The sequence below is a fragment of the Bos indicus x Bos taurus genome, chromosome 3 (assembly GCF_003369695.1).
Source record: "Bos indicus x Bos taurus breed Angus x Brahman F1 hybrid chromosome 3, Bos_hybrid_MaternalHap_v2.0, whole genome shotgun sequence".
NCBI classification, from domain to species: Eukaryota; Metazoa; Chordata; class Mammalia; order Artiodactyla; family Bovidae; genus Bos; species Bos indicus x Bos taurus.
In genome coordinates this window covers 23,907,137-23,926,614 of record NC_040078.1, presented here as the reverse complement: position 1 = coordinate 23,926,614, position 19,478 = coordinate 23,907,137, and the positions used below count along the sequence as shown (strand labels likewise).

The following is a 19,478-nucleotide window of genomic DNA, read 5'->3' as shown; positions in this document are numbered from 1 at the left end:
ACTATTGTTAAGGATAACACTACCATTTATTGAGCACTCACTTACTATGAGCACAGTGTGAGGACTTTTACACACCTCATCATGGGGCAGCTGTGAGACCCCCTGGTGTCTGAGCAAGACCAAGTCACAAATGAGGTGTCTTTAGGGAGGAAACCACTGCTTCCTCTCCTGTACCAACTGTCCTTCCCTGTCACCTAACTCATATATAAGCTATGCTTGATCCTGAATCAGCATAAACCTTCTGAAGGATACAAATCATCTCCAAGATGCCAGCGGCTCTCATATCAATGGGCTGTTGATGGCGGCTCCCTCATTGTCTCCCATGGGGATAGCCGTGCCCGTGACCCCAGACACCCGGCAGAATCTGAGATCCTGAACTCTTGTCTGCACCCCGCACCCAAATTTCTCCAAGATCTTGGGAAGCTTTATAATCCCAGCTCTTGCTACCTAGCTCACCTTCATATTCAGAAGCTCTCTCTACTTCCTATCAGACCTGATCTATGTAGCAAACTTAGCAAATGGAGAAAGAATTTTCCTTCCCCCTTCAGACCCTGTAAAACAAGGACAGACAATGCAGCCCTGTGACAAACATCACTGGCATATAACCATATTCCCCCAAAAGCCCTTCTTCAGGCTGTGTCCCCATCCTTCCCTGTGACTCACTGCACAATTGCTCCCACCCAGGGGAACAACCACACTGCTGGCCTCTTAGCCTCTGAGAGGTTCAGTAGCTGCAGAAAGATCAAACTGTCCCTCGTTTGACCCCATCCACAACTGGTTGGCTTCAGGCTTCAATAATTCAATATTAACTTGCCTGCACCTCCTTAGGGTCAGGCATGTGGTGGGCTTGAGCCCAGACCTCAAAGTTCCAGGTTCGTCTGATTTCTGGAATCAGCTTAAGCAAGACAGATGGCTGCATGGCACAGCTGGGACCAGGAGGGCCTAGGTGCCCCCCATCATAGGGGATTGGGGGGTGCCTTTATGCTTGCAGAACTACGTTTGTTCTCTAAGAGCTGGGCCATGACTGCCCAAGAATAACCTATCATTTCCCTTCACCCAAATTAAGCAGGCACATTCCCAGGTGGTGCTAGTGGTAAAGAACCCGCCTGCCAATGCAGGAGACATAAAAAACATGGGTTCAATTCTTGGGTAGGGAAGATCCCCTGGAGAAGGAAATGGCAACCCACTCCAGTATTCTTGCCTGGAGAATCCCATGGACAGATGAACCTCAGGGACTATAGCCACATGACTGAAGTGACTTAGCACATACACATACAATGATTAATAGGTACCCCATGCGTGCATGCATGCTAGGTCACTTTTTAGTCAAGTCCGACTCTTAGTGACCCTACGGACTGTAGCCCACCAGGCTCCTCTGTCCATAGGATTCTCCAGACAAGAATACTGGAGTGGGCTGCCATGACCTCCTCCAGGGGATCTTCCCCATCCAGGGATCAAATACACTTCTCCTTTCTCTCCTGCATTGGCAGACAGGTTCTTTACCACTAGCACTACCTGGGAAGCCCCAGGGCTACCTGAAAAACAACATCTCTTTACAGCCTCCCTGAAACATGCTCCCAGCACACTGGTGCTGTCCTGTCCAACCCAATGTCAAATCCAAAGCTGAACCCATCATGAACACCAGATGGTTCCAGTCTCTGGAATTCAAGAGATGCTACAAACCACCTCAAGAGAGCTCTGCTTGTGTCCCTCTGTGCCCCTGTGGGGATTAATTCACTTAGGCTACAGCAGTGAAGGCTGATACTAAAGAAGAGAAAATGTTCCTTAGCTCAGTGACCAGATTTGAAAGATCCCCAGGACTTCACATTAGATTCAAACTTGAGAACCTAATTTGAAGTTGATTCAAACTATGAATCTAGCTATAAGAGCTATAGAACCTCCACTGTTCCACCGACTACCTGAACGTTGTAAGTATTAACTCTTTAATTCTCATTAAAGTGTAGGAGACATTGGGAGAAACTGCAGAACTCAGAAGTTAGAAGTGGCAACAGACGGGCACTCAGGCGCTCACAAGGCTCCAGGGTCTGTGTTCCTGACCATAACATAATGTCTCCTGGATAGCTAGGAGGTCCGGTGGTGTGAGAGCTGACTGTGGGCATGCCCTGGAGGCTGATTATGGAGGGGTAAAAATCACCGTGGCAAAGGACTTTTCAGATCCTGCCGGAGGGTCACTTTGAAAGTATTTCTGAGGTAAGCCTGCCATCTAGTGGTAAAACAGCAGGTAGCAATTACCCTCAAGTGAATGTAGAATGAGCCTTGAATGGGGAAGGTAAATACATCAGCAGCAAAGTTGTTTTTCAGTTCAGCTGCAGATTCTAAACGATAGGGAAATCCCGCTGCCATGGTCCTTGAAATAGCCTAGAATTTTCACCTGCCATTGAATGGGCTACAGGCTAGATGCAAATCCCAACTCTTCTCATTACTGATGGAAAGCTTGAGCCAGCTAACTTCATTTTCTTTTCTGAAAAATGGGAAAATAATATTGCCCCATATGGTTGCTGTGAAAATCAAGTGAAATAATGTGTGTCACATGTCAGGCCTATTGTCAGCAACTCATAACGTGGTTGGTGCAGAATGAGGGGCTGGCTCAGGAGCACAGCGGGAAGGGCCTGGACAAATTAGACATTAATTAGTGACATTAGTGAGCCCCACAGGACTGCTCTTGGGGAATTCTTTTTTTTTTTTTCTTAACATGTACTATTGTGAAATACATTGGCCACCTGATTCGAAGAGCCAACGCATTGGAAAAGACCCTGATGCTGGGAAAGATTGAAGGTAGGAGGAGAAGGAGGTGACAGAGAATGAGATGGTTGGATGGCATCATCGACTCAATGGACATGGGTTTGAGGAAGCTCTGGGAGATGGTGAAGGACAGGGAAGCCTGGCATGCAGCAATCCATGGGGTTGCAGAGTCTGAGCGACTGAACAACAACAATAACATTTGCATTGGCTTCCTCAGACTTACACCTGATTACTGAGTCATTCTCCCACTCAGAAGTGTTAGTGGTTCCCCCTGCTTCCCTTATTCGTCTCTGGTCAGGCCTGGAGGACTTGACATAGCACAGCCCTCAGAACAACCTGGCTGGGTCACTGCTGCCTGTGTTCCAGTTCCCAGGTGTGACTGCTCCGTACCCATCCCCTCAGCACTTCCCCAGACAAGCCTTTCCTTTACAACATGGGGGTTTTTGTAATTCTCCACTGAAATCACTGATTCTCTTCCTTTAGCCATCTTTGAAGGATTGGGAAAATAAATTGTTGTTCAGTCACTAAGCCATGTCCGACTCTTTGCAACCCCATGGACTGCAGCACACCAAGCTTCCCTGTCCTTCACCATCTCCAGGAGTTTGCTCAAACTCACGTCCACTGAGTCAGTGATACCATCCAACTATCTCATCCTCTGTCACCCCCTTCTCCTCCTGCCCTCAATCTTTCCCAGACAACTCTCTTCCAGTGAGTTAGCTCTTCACATCAGGTGGCCTAAGTATTGGAGCTTCAGCTTCAGCCCTAGTCCTTCCAATTAATATTCAGGGTTGATTTCCTTTAGGATTGACTGGTTTGATCTCCTTGCTGCCCAAGGGGAGAAATATATGGCTTGAGCAAATTAACAGCTATTTTATTTTGAGGTTGAATTTGGTAATGAATGTCACTTGAATGTGATGTAACTTGGCAAAGTTCATTTCATGGTTAACATGCTTTGGCCCACTTGCTCACTGGCTTCCAAGCTACATGCTGTTCCCATTAAAGATTAACTTGTAACTTTGAACCTCTTCTGTCTTCAGTGGGCTGTGGATAGAGACCTGCCATTCCCACCACAGCCAGCTGTGAGCCAAGATCGGGGTGGCTGCTGCCGGACACCACTATCCCCAGGCACTGGAAGAGGCTAATACCAGGTGTGTTGATGGTTGTCTACCGTGTATTTGGAACTGGGGTGGGAGAGCAGGTGGCAGGTGGGACGAGAAGAGAGGCTAGAGACTTCAGGAGGCACTCAGATCAGATCAGATCAGATCAGTTGCTCAGTCGTGTCCGACTCTTTGCGACCCCATGAATCCCAGCACACCAGGCCTCCCTGTCCATCACCAACTCCCGGAGTTCACTCAGACTCACGTCCATCGAGTCAGTGATGCCATCCAGCCATCTCATCCTCTGTCATCCCCTTCTCCTCCTGCCCCCAATCCCTCCAAGCATCAGAGTCTTTTCCAATGAGTCAACTCTTCACATGAGGTGGCCAAAGTACTGGAGTTTCAGCTTTAGCATCATTCCTTCCAAAGAAATCCCAGGGCTGATCTCCTTCAGAATGGACTGGTTGGATCTCCTTGCAGTTCAAGGGACTCTCAAGAGTCTTCTCCAACACCACAGTTCAAAAGCATCAATTCTTCAGCACTCAGCCTTCTTCACAGTCCAACTCTCACATCCATACATGATCACTGGAAAAACCATAGCCTTGACTAGACGAACCTTTGTTGGCAAAGTAATGTCTCTGCTTTTCAATATGCTATCTAGGTTGGTCATAACCTTCCTTCCAAGGAGTAAGCGTCTTTTAATTTCATGACTGCAGTCACCATCTGTAGTGATTTTGGAGCCCAGAAAAATAAAGTCTGACACTGTTTCCACTGTTTCCCCATCTATTTCCCATGAAGTGGTGGGACCAGATGCCATGATCTTCGTTTTCTGAATGTTGAGCTTTAAGCCAACTTTTTCACTCTCCACTTTCACTTTTATCAAGAGGCTTTTGAGTTCCTCTTCACTTTCTGCCATAAGGGTGGTGTCATCTGCATATCTGAGGTTATTGATATTTCTCCCGGCAATCTTGATTCCAGCTTGTGTTTCTTCCAGTCCAGCGTTTCTCATGATGTACTCTGCATATAAGTTAAATAAACAGGGTGACAATATACAGCCTTGACGAACTCCTTTTCCTATTTGGAACCAGTCTGTTGTTCCATGTCCAGTTCTAACTGTTGCTTCCTGACCTGCATACAAATTTCTCAAGAGGCAGATCAGGTGGTCTGGTATTCCCATCTCTTTCAGAATTTTCCACAGTTTATTGTGATCCACACAGTCAAAGGCTTTGGCATAGTCAATAAAGCAGAAATAGATGTTTTTCTGGAACGCTCTTGCTTTTTCTATGATCCAGCGGATGTTGGCAATTTGATCTCTGGTTCCTCTGCCTTTTTTAAAACCAGCTTGAACATCAGGAATTTTACAGTTCACATATTGCTGAAGCCTGGCTTGGAGAATTTTGAGCATTACTTTACTAGCCTGTGAGATGAGTGCAATTGTGCAGTAGTTTGAGCATTCTTTGGCATTGCCTTTCTTTGGGATTGGAATGAAAACTGACCTTTTCCAGTCCTGTGGCCACTGCTGAGTTTTCCAAATTTGCTGGCATGTTGAGTGCAGCACTTTCACAGCATCATCTTTCAGGATTTGGAATAGTTCAACTGGAATTCCATCATCTCCACTAGCTTTGTTCATAGTGATGCTTTCTAAGGCCCACTTGACTTCACATTCCAGGATGTCTGGCTCTAGGTCAGTGATCACACCATAGTGATTATCTGGGTTGTGAAGATCTTTTTTGTACAGTTCTTCTGTGTATTCTTGCCATTTCTTCTTAATATCTTCTGCTTCTGTTAGGTCCATACCATTTCTGTCCTTTATCGAGCCCATCTTTGCATGAAATGTTCCTTTGGTATCTCTGATTTTCTTGAAGAGATCTCTAGTCTTTCCCATTCTGTTGTTTTCCTCTATTTCTTTGCATTGATCGCTGAAGAAGGCTTTCTTATCTCTTCTTGCTATTCTTTGGAACTCTGCATTCAGATGTTTATATCTTTCCTTTTCTCCTTTGCTTTTCGCTTCTTTTCTTTTCACAGCTATTTGTAAGGCCTCCCCAGACAGCCATTTTGCTTTTTTGCATTTCTTTTCTATGGGAATGGTCTTGATCCCTGTCTCCTGTACAATGTCACGAACCTCAGTCCATAGTTCATCAGGCACTCTATCTATCAGATCTAGGCCCTTAAATCTATTCCTCACTTCCACTGTATAATCATAAGGGATTTGATTTAGGTCATCCCTGAATGGTCTAGTGGTTTTCCCTACTTTCTTCAATTTAAGTCTGAATTTGGCAATAAAGAGTTCATGGTCTGAGCCACAGTCAGCTCCTGGTCTTGTTTTTGCTGACTGTATAGAGCTTCTCCACCTTTGGCTGCAAAGAATATAATCAATCTGATTTCAGTGTTGACCATCTGGTGATGTCCATGTATAGAGTCTTCTCTTGTGTTGTTGGAAGAGGGTGTTTGTCATGACCAGTGCATTTTCTTGGCAAAACTCTATTAGTCTTTGCCCTGCTTCATTCCGTATTCCAAGGCCAAATTTGCCTGTTACTCCAGGTGTTTCTTGACTTCCTACTTTTGCATTCCAGTCCCCTATAATGAGAAGGACATCTTTTTGGGGTGTTAGTTCTAAAAGGTCTTGTAGGTCTTCATAGAACCATTCAACTTCAGCTTCTTCAATGTTACTGGTTGGGGCATAGACTTGGATTACTGTGATATTGAATGGTTTGCCTTGGAAACGAAGAGAGATTATTCTGTCGTGTTTGAGATTGCATCCAAGTGCTGCATTTCGGACTCTTTTGTTGACCATGATGGCCACTCCATTCCTTCTGAGGGATTCCTGCCCGCAGTAATAGATATAGTGGTCATCTGAGTTAAATTCACCCATTCCAGTCCATTTCAGTTCGCTGATTCCTAGAATGTCGACATTCAGTTTGCCATCTCTTGTCTGACCACTTCCAATTTGCCTTGGAGGCACTGGAGGTGCTCAAATGTGAGTCTTCAAAGAAAGAGTCTCGGCAGAAAGACACCATGTGGACACAGGGAGTAGGACACTGAGGGGCCTGGCAAAGGAAGGCTTTGCCGCAGAGTCACTCCGATGGTTCCCATGAGTTATCTATTATATACAAAAAAGTTAAAAAGTGAAAGTGTTAGTCATTTAGTCGTGTCCAAGTCTTTGCAACCCCATGGGCTTTAGCCCACCAGGCTCCTCTGTCCATGGAATTCTCCAGGCAAGAATACTGGAGGAGGTAGCCATTCCCTTCTGCAGGGGATCTTCCTGACCCAGGGATCCAACTCATGTCTCCTGCATTGCAGGCAGATTCTTTACTATCTGAGCCACCAGGGAAGTCCCATTTTATACATAGTAGTATATATAAAGTAGGTAACTCATGAGAACCTACTGTATAACAAGAGAAATCTACCCAACGCTGTGTGATGACCTAAATGGGAAGAAAATCAAAAAAGAGGGGATATATGTACATAAATAGCTGATTCACTATGCTGTACAACAGAAACTGACACAACATTGTGATACAATCATACTCAAAAAAAAAAAAAAAAAACTATAGATAGAGAGGCTATGTCTAGGGAAGTTAAGTTTTAGAACCACCTGAGGGAGTAATTTTTTTTTTTTTTTTTGGAGGGTTGGGGTGAGCCATATCAAGCAACCTGCAGGATCTCAGTTCTCAGGCCTGGGATTGAACCCTGGCCCTAGCAATGAAAGCCTGAAATCCTAACTGCTAGGCCACCAAGGAATAGCCCCGAGGGAGTATTTATGGATGTCCTTAGGAGGGGAGATAGCTTAAAAGATGTCCACTTGAAAGGGTTCTGGAAAATCTAAAAGTCACAGTTCCTGCCCCCGGGGATCTACTTTGTCACTTGACCACTGCTTCGTGGCCACAGAGGATAACAGTGATGCAGCGACTGCTCCTAAAAAGCAAAAAAGTTAATGTTGTCAGACAGTCAGGCTGGTGTAGTTTCTTTGGGGAGTACGTTTACTTGGATCCGGGTAACAATTCCTTCTGGTGTATAGCCTCCTGAAATTATAATTGGGTCAAGCTGAATCTGGCTTCCCCAGTGGCTCAGCAGTAAAAAAAATCTGCCTGCAATGCAGGGGGCACAGGTTCGACCCCTGGGTCAGGAAGATCCCCTGGAGAAGAGCATGGCAACCCACTCCAGTATTCTTGCTTGAAGAATCCCATAGACAGAGAAGCCTGGCAGGCTATAATTTGTAAGTTCCCAAAGACTGAGCATGCATGCACTCAAGTTGAATCTATGGATCAGTCCGGGAAGAACTTCCCCCAACAGTGATCAGTCAGGGTGGTATTAGTAGAAAGATACCCAGATCAGTGGATTGTAATAGACAGTCTGGAAACAGGATCAAGGGAGAAATGGCTTTTTGTGATATCCTACCTCCTAACAGGAAGCAAAACTCCAAAGCCTTTACTATTGAAGTAATAGTAATAATTTATTATGATAATTTACTATGATCATTACTATTATTTAAATGATAACTTACTATTATCATTAGGCTATTCTGCATTTGACAAGATCCTTTGATTCTCATAAGAGCTCTGTGGGACAGACAGCCATAACCTAACTTTATAGGTAGATGAGAATTGGAGCTTGTCTAGACTAGATGGAGTGGAACATCACTTATGGGCTACCATTTGAGAAGCAATGGGAATATTCCCACATTTCTGGGTAACCCTTCCTAGAAAAGGATTTCTGTTATAGGCAACATCATATCGACTAAAGGAGAGTCAGCTGTTGAAATCCACCTTCTCTTTTGACTGTAAGCTTCTTGGGAATAGAGACTAACATCATGTAGCTCTTTTTTTAACCTGTAGTGTTTGGCATGATGCCTAGATATAATAGGTTGGGTTTGGCTTTGCTGTGGTAAGGAATAAACCCTGAATTCTTCGTGGTTTAACATTCAAACATCTATTTCTTATTCAAAAAAACCAGCTGATCCCCAGGGCTCCTCCTTTTCAGGTGATGATTCAGGGATCTAAGCTACCTTTATCCTATAGCAATGCCTCCTGATGGACATGGCCCCTGGATGTTGTAACAGGAGGGAAAAAAAGAGAGTCACATAGAAGCTCTTAAATTCTTGGCCCAAAATGAACACAAGTCACTTCCACTTCTAGCCCATTGACCAGAACTAGTCATATAAAGCCTGCCTACCTATAAGCAGCTGGGAACCATCGAGGAGCACGTGCGGAACAGTGACTGCCTCTGCTCGTCCTGGCTGAGAGTGTGCACTAGACAAGCCTTGTGGGATTAACCAACGAGTAAATCCGACACAGTTTGAATTATACCATCACCAGGACCTGGAGTCTGTCATACAGAGTAAAGTAAGTCAGAAAGAAAAACAAATATTGTATGTTAATGCATATACATGGAATCTAGAAAAATGGTACAGATGAACCTATTTCCAAGGCAGGAATAGAGAGGCAGACTTAGAGAATGGACATGCAGACATAGGAGGGGAAGAGGAGGTTGGGATAAATAGGAAATTAGGACTGACAAATATAAACTACCATTTGTAAAATAGCTAGCTGGTGGGAAGCTACTGTTTAGCACAGGAAGCTCAGCTCGGTGCTCTGTGATGACCTAGAGGGGTGGGATGGTGAGGGGTAGGGGGAAGAGGTCCAAGAGGGAGGGGATATTTGTATGCATACAGCTGATTCACTTTCTTGTACAGCAGAAACTAACATAACATTGTAAGGCAATTATATTCCAATAAAAAAGGAAAAAAAATAAATTCTACCATCACAGAATTACTCGAAGGTGAAATCCACTTTCAACCTCCAGAGCCTCAGAGGAGAATGTCATCAACAAGAGAAAGAATGCCAATGGTTCTACCGTTTAAGGATAGTCTAGTCTATACAAGAGCTTCCCTGGAGGCTCAGACAGTAAAAAAATCTGCCTGCAAAGCAGGGGCCTGGGTTCAATCCCTGGTTTGCTAGGCTTCCCAGATGGCGCTAGTGGCAGAGAACCCGTCTGCCAATGCAGGAGACATAAGAGACGTGGATTCAATCAGGAAGATCCCCTGGAGAAGAGAATGGCAACCCACTCCAGTATTCTTGCCTGGAGAATCCCATGGACAGAGGAGCCTGGTCCTCTGAAGGATGGATCACAGTCCATGAAGTCACAGAGTCAGATGTGGCTGAGCGACTAACACTTCCACTGGCACTTTAATCTATATAAGGCACTGCTCTAGGAACATTATGTGAACTGTAGTGTTGAGAATGCCAGGGACGGTGGAGCCTGGTGGGCTGCCGTCTATGGGGTCGCACAGAGTCGGACACGACTGAAGCGACTTAGCAGCAGCAGCAGTGTTTAGTCCTCATGAGGCCCTGTGGGACAGGCATTAATAATCTTCTTTTACAAATAACCTGTTCATGGCACCTGGTGAACAAGCAGCAGAGCTGAGTTTGAGCCCATGTTTCCCAAGACATAATACTTATGAGATCCTGTCCTCCTGGCTCCATGCACTCCCTCAGCTACTGATGTCTCATGGAGCATCGTGAGCAGCTTCTCTGTCTTCTCACTCCTCTCCTGCTGCCTCTCAGGAGCTGCCACTCCTGCGTAGAGCTATGCCTATGAGACCTCAAGTCAGGAGTGAAAATAGTAGAGTTCAGAGCTTGTTCTGAACCTTTGTGTAGTTTCTGAGATCTGTTTAGTGCACTTCACCCTTTCTGAGCAAACGAAGGTGCAGGGCTGTGATCTCCACACAGGACACCTTTCCCAGTGGCCTAGATCTTGTGGGAACTGATCAAGCTCACTTTGTGCAGCTCTTTTATTTTCTGCCATGCCACAAGGCATGTGGGATCTTAATTCCCTGACCAGGGATTGAACCCACAACCCGTGTGTTGGAAGCTCAGAGTCTTAACCACTGGATCACCAGGCAAGTCCCTGTGCAACTCTTCTGACCCTATAGAGCAGAGACCTGAACTGATCTTGTACGTGTGTGTGCTAATTCGCTTCAGCCGTGTCCAACTCTTTTGCCACCCCGTGGACTGTAGCCCATCAGGCTCCGCTATCCATGGGATTCTCCAGGCAAGAATACTGGAGTGGGTTGCCATTCCCTCCACCAGGGAATCTTCCTGATTGAATCCACGTCTCATGTCTCCTGCATTGGCAGACGGGTTCTCTGCCACTAGTGCCATCTGGGAAGCCTAGCAAACCACTAAGACCATGTACTGGCCGACTAAACAATATTCAGAGCAAACCAGAAAATTCCTAGGCAGGCCCTGCCATCCTCATCATGTGAATAGAGACGACTTATTTGAATTTTCTGAGTTTTAATTTTTTCATTTATAAAATGGGACTCTCACCATTTTCGATGCCAGCTCTCACCCTACAAACCACACTTGGCTTCAGATTATTGCTTCTTTTCGTGATGCTTAAGAGCCAAGCCACAGGAGTCAGAGTATATGACTAGATATGTGATGCTGGGCAAAATATTTTAATCTCTCTGAACCTGCGGTTTCTCATCTGCAAAATGAGGATAATGATATTTGTGTTTGGAGATTGCACATTAATGCACCTAAAATAAGCTACGTGACACGTCACGAAGCATTCCATAAATGGTTGCGAATTTATCGTCACTATTCTTGTTATTAAGGAGCCACCACGCTGTCTCCAAGGGCCTTTGTGTAATCAAATGATTCCACTGCTCAAGAGAAGAAAATTCCCAGTCTCTGCAAACACCCTGTGAACCCTTGGATCAAGGTCTCCCAGTACGTCCTAAACGATAGCCAACAGCCCATGGAAAGCACACTATTCACAACGAGGCTTGTGCTCCAAAGCTCTACTAGGAGGTCATTTGTTGGGAACTCAGCGCATATTTTCCCATAGAAAGAAAGCTATTAAGATAGTGGCTGGATTCCTAGGTTACTGAAAATACCCACTTGATTTCCAGAGTAGCAGAAAATTAGCATATTTGCAATGCAAATGAGTATAGAGTCCTGTACGCTAGAAATAGGCTAAAACTGAAAACGAAGAAGTTGCTTACTAAATAGTTTCTTTTGTTTTTATAAATGCTGATGAAGAGGACAAGCAGGCTTAATTAGACAAAGAAAGAATTCTGTGGTGACAGAGGGTAGAAGTCTTGTGCCCCTGAGGGTGTATTCAAAGGCTTTGGAGGTTTTCTTTAACCAAGTCTAAATGGCAACCCACTCCAGTATTCTTGCCTGGAGAATCCTGTGGACAGAGGAGCCTGGTGGGCTGCCCTCTATGGGGTGGCACAGAGTCGGACATGACTGAAGCGACTTAACATGTATGCATGCATTGGAGAAGGAAATGGCAACCCACTCCAGTATTCTTGCCTGGTGAATCCCAGGGACAGAGGAGCCTGTTGGGCTGCCATGTACGGGGTCGCACAGAGTCGGACACGACTGACTTAGCAGCAGCAGCAGCAACGTGACTTCAGAACTTTTTCACTTTGTTCATAATCCAAGGAACTCCACAACACCAGTCTCATCCACCACAAGGGGGTTATTTTTGGTTTGCAAATGGAAAAGGGAAGGATATGGGAGAAACTAGGGAAAGGGAAAAAGTGAGAAAGGTTTCCTGAAAGAAAAATCAACCAATAGTTTGGAGAAATCAGGGAAAGAAGAGAATACGTGTGTAGGATGATGAATTAGCTGGTGGGCCATCTGGGAACCCAGGTGGGGTGAGAACCCACCTGTAAAAGGGAAACAGTGCCCTGACTGGTGGAAGTGTTCCCTGCTGAAGCCTTTGGTTGCACCACAGGGTCAGAAGAGATTGTAAAAACCAGCCTCAAGGTTGGTGAGGAAGAGCAAAGGATGTCTGTGAGCTCCCAGCTGATTGGTGTCAGGAACCAGCCTAGATAAGGGGCTTGTTCCCTGCTCTGCACTTTATCACCGTGAAGTAAGTGCTGAACAAGAATGCTAATGTGATCCATCTAAACAGAGGTCTTTGCATTTTTATGGGCAAAGGAAGCATAGAATGAGGACCTCATAAAACATCAGCCCAACCTTTAATTTCTCTAGTGGCTTCGAATCTGGTATTGTTGTTGTTTAGTCACCCAGTCGTGTCTGACTCTTTGCAACCCCATGGACTGTAGCCTGCCAGGCTCTTCTGTCCGTGGGATTGTCCAGGCAAGAGTACTGGAGTGGGTTGCCGTTTCCTACTCCAGGGAATCTTCCCAAACCAGGGATGGAACCTGCGTCTCTTATGCCACCTGTATTGGCAGGGTTCTTTACCACTAGTACCACCTGGGAAGCCCCAGTGCCATCTGGAAAGCCCCCCAAATCTGGTGGAGATTACACCTAAATATGTAAAACCATAGTTTCTCCAATGAGGAACTGAGGTCCAAAGAGCGGAAGTAACGTGTCTCTGCTCATAGGGCTAAGTGTCAGTAACCTCCTCTGAAGCAGACTGCTTCTCCATCCCCCACAAGTGTGGGTCCACTGACTACACAGGCAAGAATCTAGTCTGTTCCTCCAGCTTCAGCCCCTTTTTGCTAATATTGGCTAACCAAGCAGGGTCAGGAGGAGTTGGAGTGATAAAATCCAGTGTAGATAAGTTCAGTCTCTAGAAACCTCAGGTCTACACTAGAAACTAATGCCCACGTAAGGATAAACAAATTCCAGGTAATTTCGCCAGGCTCTTCAGAGAAATTCTGAGTCACATACTGCATCAGAAAGAGCACTGAGCATGCAGACAGGAGACCTAGGCTCATTTTTTAATTCCGCTGTGCTGTGAACTTGTGGACATCTCTCCATCTCTCTAAAGTCCCTCTCAGCTCCATCAAGCACAGCCGCTCTGTCTTCTCATTCTCACCAGGCAGGATTTGCAATCATTACCATCCGCAGAGGTGGAACACTGGGTCACTAATAACCTAGTTAGGTCACAACAGCTCCAGAATGAGCATTAATATAAATGTACCTCCCCTCACAACCTCACACTCTCCTTAAACAGAGCTCCTAGAGTAAGACAAAGACAGTCTCCATAGTTAGTGGCAGAATAGGTTCTGAAGAGCCCACATGTACTACTCTTCATAGGAAGATGTGCCCACAGCTCAAGAGGGGAATTTTAATGACTGGGGAGAAAAACCAGCTCATGAGAAAGGATGGTGGGGTGGTGGCTGGAGAGGACAGATTATTATTGCACAAACAGAATAAAACAAAACCACGGCCCTCTTGTCCTGGAAGGGGTCCTGAGTCCTCGGCTCAGTGTGGGAAGCCTCAGGGAAAAGGCCAGAGCTGACCCTGGGCTGATAGAGCCCTGGGTACATTCTTGCAGCATTAGACTACCGGCACCTGTCAGACCCACCCTGGGCCCTCTGCCTCCAGGCCCCCATATAAATGCCATCCGTGGTTCCTCAGGGCACACCAGTGTTAGGGACACTCCCATCCCATCTTTACTGACATCTGACCTTATGTTCCCGAGAGTCCAAGTCCTGTCTCTGTTTTTACGTTTTATTGGAGTTTAGTTGCTTTACAGCATGGTGTTAATTTCTGGTGTCCAGCAGAGTCTGCTATTCGCGTACACATATCCTCTCCTTTTTGGATTTCCCTTCCATTTAGGTTACCGCAGAGCACTGAATAGGGTTCCCCGAGCTATACAGTAGGTTCTCTCCAGTTATCTATTTTATACATAGTATTAATAGAGTATACATGTTAATCCCAATCTCCCAATTCATCCCACCCCCACTTTCCCCCTTGGCATCCATATGTTTGCTAGAGAGACATAGAGATGTCTATGTCTCTATTTCTGTTTTGCAAATAATATCATCTATACCATATTTCTAGATTCCACATACATGCGTTAATTTATGGTATTTGTTTTTCTCTTTCTGACTTACTTCACTAGGTATGATAATCCCAAGGTCCACCCACATCTCTGCAAATGACCCAGTTCCGTTCCTTTTTTTTTTTTTTGTGACAAGTAATATTCCATTGTGTTAAATGTACCACAATTCACTTATCCATTCATCTGATGTCCATCAACAGAGGAATCCAAGTCCCTGACCTTGACCTTCCCTCCTCATTTCAGGATTCCCTGGGGGCTCACCTGCCTCAGTTATGGGTGTTGTTGACTCCCATCTCCTGGTCCTGACACTGCCTGTGGCTCCAGCAATACCAGGACCCCTCCTTCCCCTGTCTACACCTTCCACTCCCAGGGCCTCCTCCTGCTACAGCTTCTCTGGTTCCAAGGCCACTGTTGCTATGGCAATGGCTCCAGGCTTTGCAGCCACTGTCCTTAAGATAGTCACTCACAAAGAGATTAAAGCACTGTCAGCCAACCTTGAACAGAGTAATGTCTCAAACAAGGCTGCCAACATGTAGCCTTGATGTTATCTCTACCACTCCATTGGGAAACTTGGCATAAGCTCCCAGGGGACAAGGCCGCATGGACTTAAAGGACACCAAGCATTTGATCCTGGAGGCAGGTCATCTGAGATAGCCCTGAGATTCTCCCTTGAATCTCAGCCACCTGCACCATGATGTCCCCTCACCCCGAGATTTATTACAGAGTGCATACAAGTCAAAGCATTCCTAAAGAGACATCAACATATGAGCCATATGAAACCCCAGTGGAAGACAGGTTGTTATCTAGCCTAATTTGGTAGGTACTTAGCAATTTTGAAGAAAGCAAAATCTGCCTTGAAATGCTAACCAGCCCCAGTCTATGAACTTCCCCTTTCCCTCACTCGGGAAGATTTGAACTTCAGGTCGTTAGCAACAGGTACCACTGAGTGTCTTTACACTTAGGTTTTAGTTTCCTTATTACTGGTATGTAAGTTGCACCTTATCTTTTTTTTTACCCTAGACAAAAAAAAAAGCTAAACAGATGAAATGAGCTAAAATGAGCTAAGCTGTTGATCAGCGAGCAAAAGACTTTCATCCTTTTCTCCCTTTTCTCTTCCTCTTGCATAACTGGGGTAGAGGAGAAAAGAAGAAAAAAAAAATGCTGGAATGAAGGTCAAATGAAATGGGAATACAAAACATACCCGTTAGACAACTTGGACCCTCCCTTTAATTTCTGGGGCTTTAAAGCCAATATGGGTCAAACTGAAATACATAAAAACATATAGTCCTTAGTTTCCTTCCCAAATAGGGAAAACTTGAAACAACACAATTGTCCTTCTCTTCAATTATGAACCTTATGTTAGACCTCTAGTAAAAATTATGGGCTCAGGACTCTACTAAATTTTACATATGCTATGAAAAGAAAATAAAGAAGCATCATCATTATACTTTCCCCCTACAAAATTCTTTTAAACTCAGTATAACAAGTAATTTAGGTAAACCAACTACTTTGCTCTGTACCATGAAATTGAAAATGGAAACTGTCTACCTTTAGAAACTACTAGAAGACATGAGTCTGAGCTTTCCCCTGTAATAATTGACTGTCTAATCCTTCATAAAGTATTTGTTTCCCAGGCTCCATTCTCTTCAGAGGAAACTAACACCTTCTCCATCTCCTTCACTAGGAAGAAAAAGGAAATAGTAGGTGAAAAAGGAAATAGTAGACAGACATTAGATAAAATTGTGTTTGCTATACGTAAAGATGGTGCGTTATTTATTTCCAAGCAGCTTTATTCACATTATCCCAGGTGAGTGATTCTGAGTGAGGCTGTACCATTTCCTTTAGATTAGAAGCAAATACTGTTAAGTTTTTATGCTAAAAGTCTGCAGAAGAACATTTCTGTGAGCGGGTAATGTTTAGGATATGGGGATTTGTTGAGACACTGGGAGCTGAAACTTGATGATGAATTCTCAGCCCACAAAGCAGAGAGATGATACACAGGGGAATGGTAAATTCAAGGAACGAACACTTATGAACAGCAGCTCAGTGTCACATAACGTCCCACTGCTTGGGGAGGCAAAGTGTGTTGGGGGTCTCAGGTTCAGTGATTCACGAGGAAGATCTACAGGACACAGTAGACAGTTGAGGCTATGATTCATTACAGTGAAAGAATGCAAAGCAAAATCAGCAAGGGACAAAGGGCAAAATCTAGAGGAAAACAGGCATAAGCTCCCAAGAGCCCTCTCCCAGTAGAATCACAGACGATGCAGTTAATTCCTCCCAAAATGAGCTGTGACGGCACTTTGTGAGATGCTGTCTACCCGAGAAGCTTGTTTTAGAAAGTTGATGCCCAAGGTTTTTTGCTGGGAGCTGGTCACAGGGACACTGTCTGCCTAGCCCGTACCAAAATTCTGGACTCTCAGAGAGAAAGCAGATGTTCAGCATAGAGCACATTGTTTGCACAAATAATTTAGACACAGAGAGACATTCTTATCAGGAGATGGTGGGAACCCGCTTGAAATCCAAGTTCCCAGACTTCAGCCAAGGTCCAAACTTTATGCAAGCTTTCCGAGGTCTAGCATTCTCAGGTCTGCTTTATTAACCCTTTTATGCACAGAGAGGTTTAAATAATTGATTGCAATACAGCTGGATAAATACAATGATGAATTCATTCACTGAAAGTCACTGAGCCTTTAAGGGTCAGATAGGAATGAGATAAATTAGACATTGTTCCTGCACTTTGCCAAACTCAACTTAGCACCCCAATTGCTCTCTGCCCATGACAGGTTGTGCTGTCCACAAAAAGCTCTGTGATTGTGCTCCAAACTCCACCTCCAGGCCTCCTTGCAGAACTCATGGCACATCCCAGGGGTGCTTCCTGTCTGTTGTATAACTTCTTTCTGCTTAGCCCTTCAAGCGGGTGTTTAGGCTACTTTCCTCTGACTTAACTGGATTCTGGCACAGCCTCACCTCCACCAAGATTCCCAACACCCCACATTTCATCTGGCCTCTCTGGTCCCATCATTCATTAAGGGAGCTGCCTCATTAGAAGCCCTAGTCCCTGGGTCTTATCTGCATCCTTCAGATGATAACTTGGTAGGCACTTAGTTTCTACCCACAGGCTTTGGGTAACTCACCCCATGGCCAACTGCTGGGGAGATGTGCTGAGCTACGTACTACAGATTTCATCACCCTTCATAGTAGAACCTTCTTATGCAGAAGCTCTACATGCTGAGACTGACCGTAACCGGTGCCTTCAGAATTTCTGTAGATACTTGCTCCTACTAGAGAAATTTGCCACCTAATCCTGCCCTTTTTCCTCTTTCAGGTATGGTCATAGCAGAAGTACCAAGCTCCACGTATTTATGAGGTTCAAATAAGGGGATAGGAATGAATGGAGAGAGCATGTATCATTTTCTTTGGCTCAAAATTAGCACCATGCTCAATGACCCAGCCAAAGAGTTGCAAAAAGTCAACTTCCTACCAGATAATGAACTAACTGCCTCATGTATTCATATACCCAGAGGTTCCTAGGAACTCCCAGATATTGATTTCTGTTCAGACCCAGTTTTCTTGGCCTGATGGATCTCCTTCCCAAAAGGCAGAGATACGAAATAGCCTTCCAGAATGTTCAGAAATTGTTTATAGTGACTCAGCTGATGAGAAAAAGCCACCAAGAAATTAAGCTGGTGTCAGGAGCCAGGTCCTAGAAAGGTGCAAATGCCACGCTCTGGGCACTCGAAAGCCAACAGCCATGGCCAGACTTGCATTTTAGAAAGGTCCCCGGCAGCTGGAGGGAGACCAGATGGAAACTAAGAGATAAGAAATTTTCATAATATTCTTATAAGAGGTGGTGGGGCCTCAATAAGATCTGAGGCAGCAGGCCTAGAAACAAGGGGACAGACCTGAGGGATAGTGAGGAGACCCAACAACCAGGAGTGGGAGCCGGGGCTGGGAGAGCAGAGGAGGGCAGCACGACTCCCTGCTCTCAGTCTGGGAATCAGCCTGTCTGGCAGCCCCTCCTTGTGGATGAAGATTACACGGGGGTTCACGTTGAATCCAAACAGCTCTGTGCTATAGTCCACACCTACCCCTTCACCCGCCTCAACTATCTGAAGAATTCGCATTGAGTTTTGTTTGGTTGGTTTTGGTTTTTCCTTTAAAGGTCCAGAAATGCCCTTGGTGTGTTTGACAGACTTTCGGGAGCATGCTCGGGAGCACCTATCTAAGTCCACCTGGGATTTTATCGAAGGAGGAGCTGATGACTGCTGCACGCGGGATGAAAACATGGCAGCGTTTAAAAAGTCTGGTCTTCCGTATCCTTTCTATTGCTAAGCTAAGGTGCCCAGGTTGAAAGCTCCTTGGAAGGTAGCAGTCCTGGTTTCTGCCTCCAAAGAACAGAGTATTCAAAACATCGTAATGGGCTTTTGTTGGTGGTGGGGATTTGGGGGGTTCTCTCCACAGGTGAGTGGGTAACTGAGGATAGGATGGGTGGAGAGACCTTTAATCTCTGCACAACTAGCACAAGCTAGCCACCCTCTGCCGATCATGCTGACTCTGCCACTTGAAAAGATAGCGCAACAGTCTCCGGGTCTCCAGCCCCCAGGGCGGGGAGGAGAAGCCAGCTGGGTAAGCCTAAACCTCCTGAATGCCTGAACTTCCAGCTTGGCGGTATAACAGGAGAGAGGGCTCAATGCTGGAGGAAATATGGAGACCCAAGGAGTCTTGGGGAGAGCAGGAGATTGATTCAAGAGAGAAGGGCTGGGCTGCCACAACAGTGGTAAAGTAGGGGTCAGTAAACAGGTCAGGCCAGGCCCACTGCCTATTTCTGGATGGTCAGGTCGG

General features: G+C 45.4%; 1 protein-coding gene and 1 long non-coding RNA gene across 5 annotated transcripts in view; one reads left to right on the top strand and one right to left on the bottom strand.

Annotated features, from left to right (window-relative positions):
* Positions 1 to 18,792, bottom strand: part of LOC113888571 — a 61,701-nt gene extending 42,909 nt beyond the window's left edge. The window contains exon 1 of the long non-coding RNA XR_003510015.1: positions 14,895 to 18,792. This is a non-coding gene — a long non-coding RNA (uncharacterized LOC113888571). The remainder of the gene's footprint in view (positions 1 to 14,894) is intronic.
* HAO2 (hydroxyacid oxidase 2) overlaps positions 3,800 to 19,478 on the top strand; it is a 31,186-nt gene continuing 15,507 nt past the window's right edge. Inside the window, exons 1-3 of one of the 4 annotated variants that reach the window (XM_027535616.1) lie at positions 3,802 to 3,911; positions 8,996 to 9,202; positions 18,799 to 18,937. In XM_027535616.1, coding sequence (XP_027391417.1) covers positions 18,807 to 18,937 — 131 coding nt within the window. In that variant the 5' untranslated portion in view covers positions 3,802 to 3,911; positions 8,996 to 9,202; positions 18,799 to 18,806. Of the gene's footprint in view, positions 3,912 to 8,995; positions 9,203 to 18,798; positions 19,002 to 19,478 lie in introns of those variants that run through there. The other 3 variants (XM_027535612.1, XM_027535627.1, XM_027535620.1) reach the window with 3 other exon arrangements.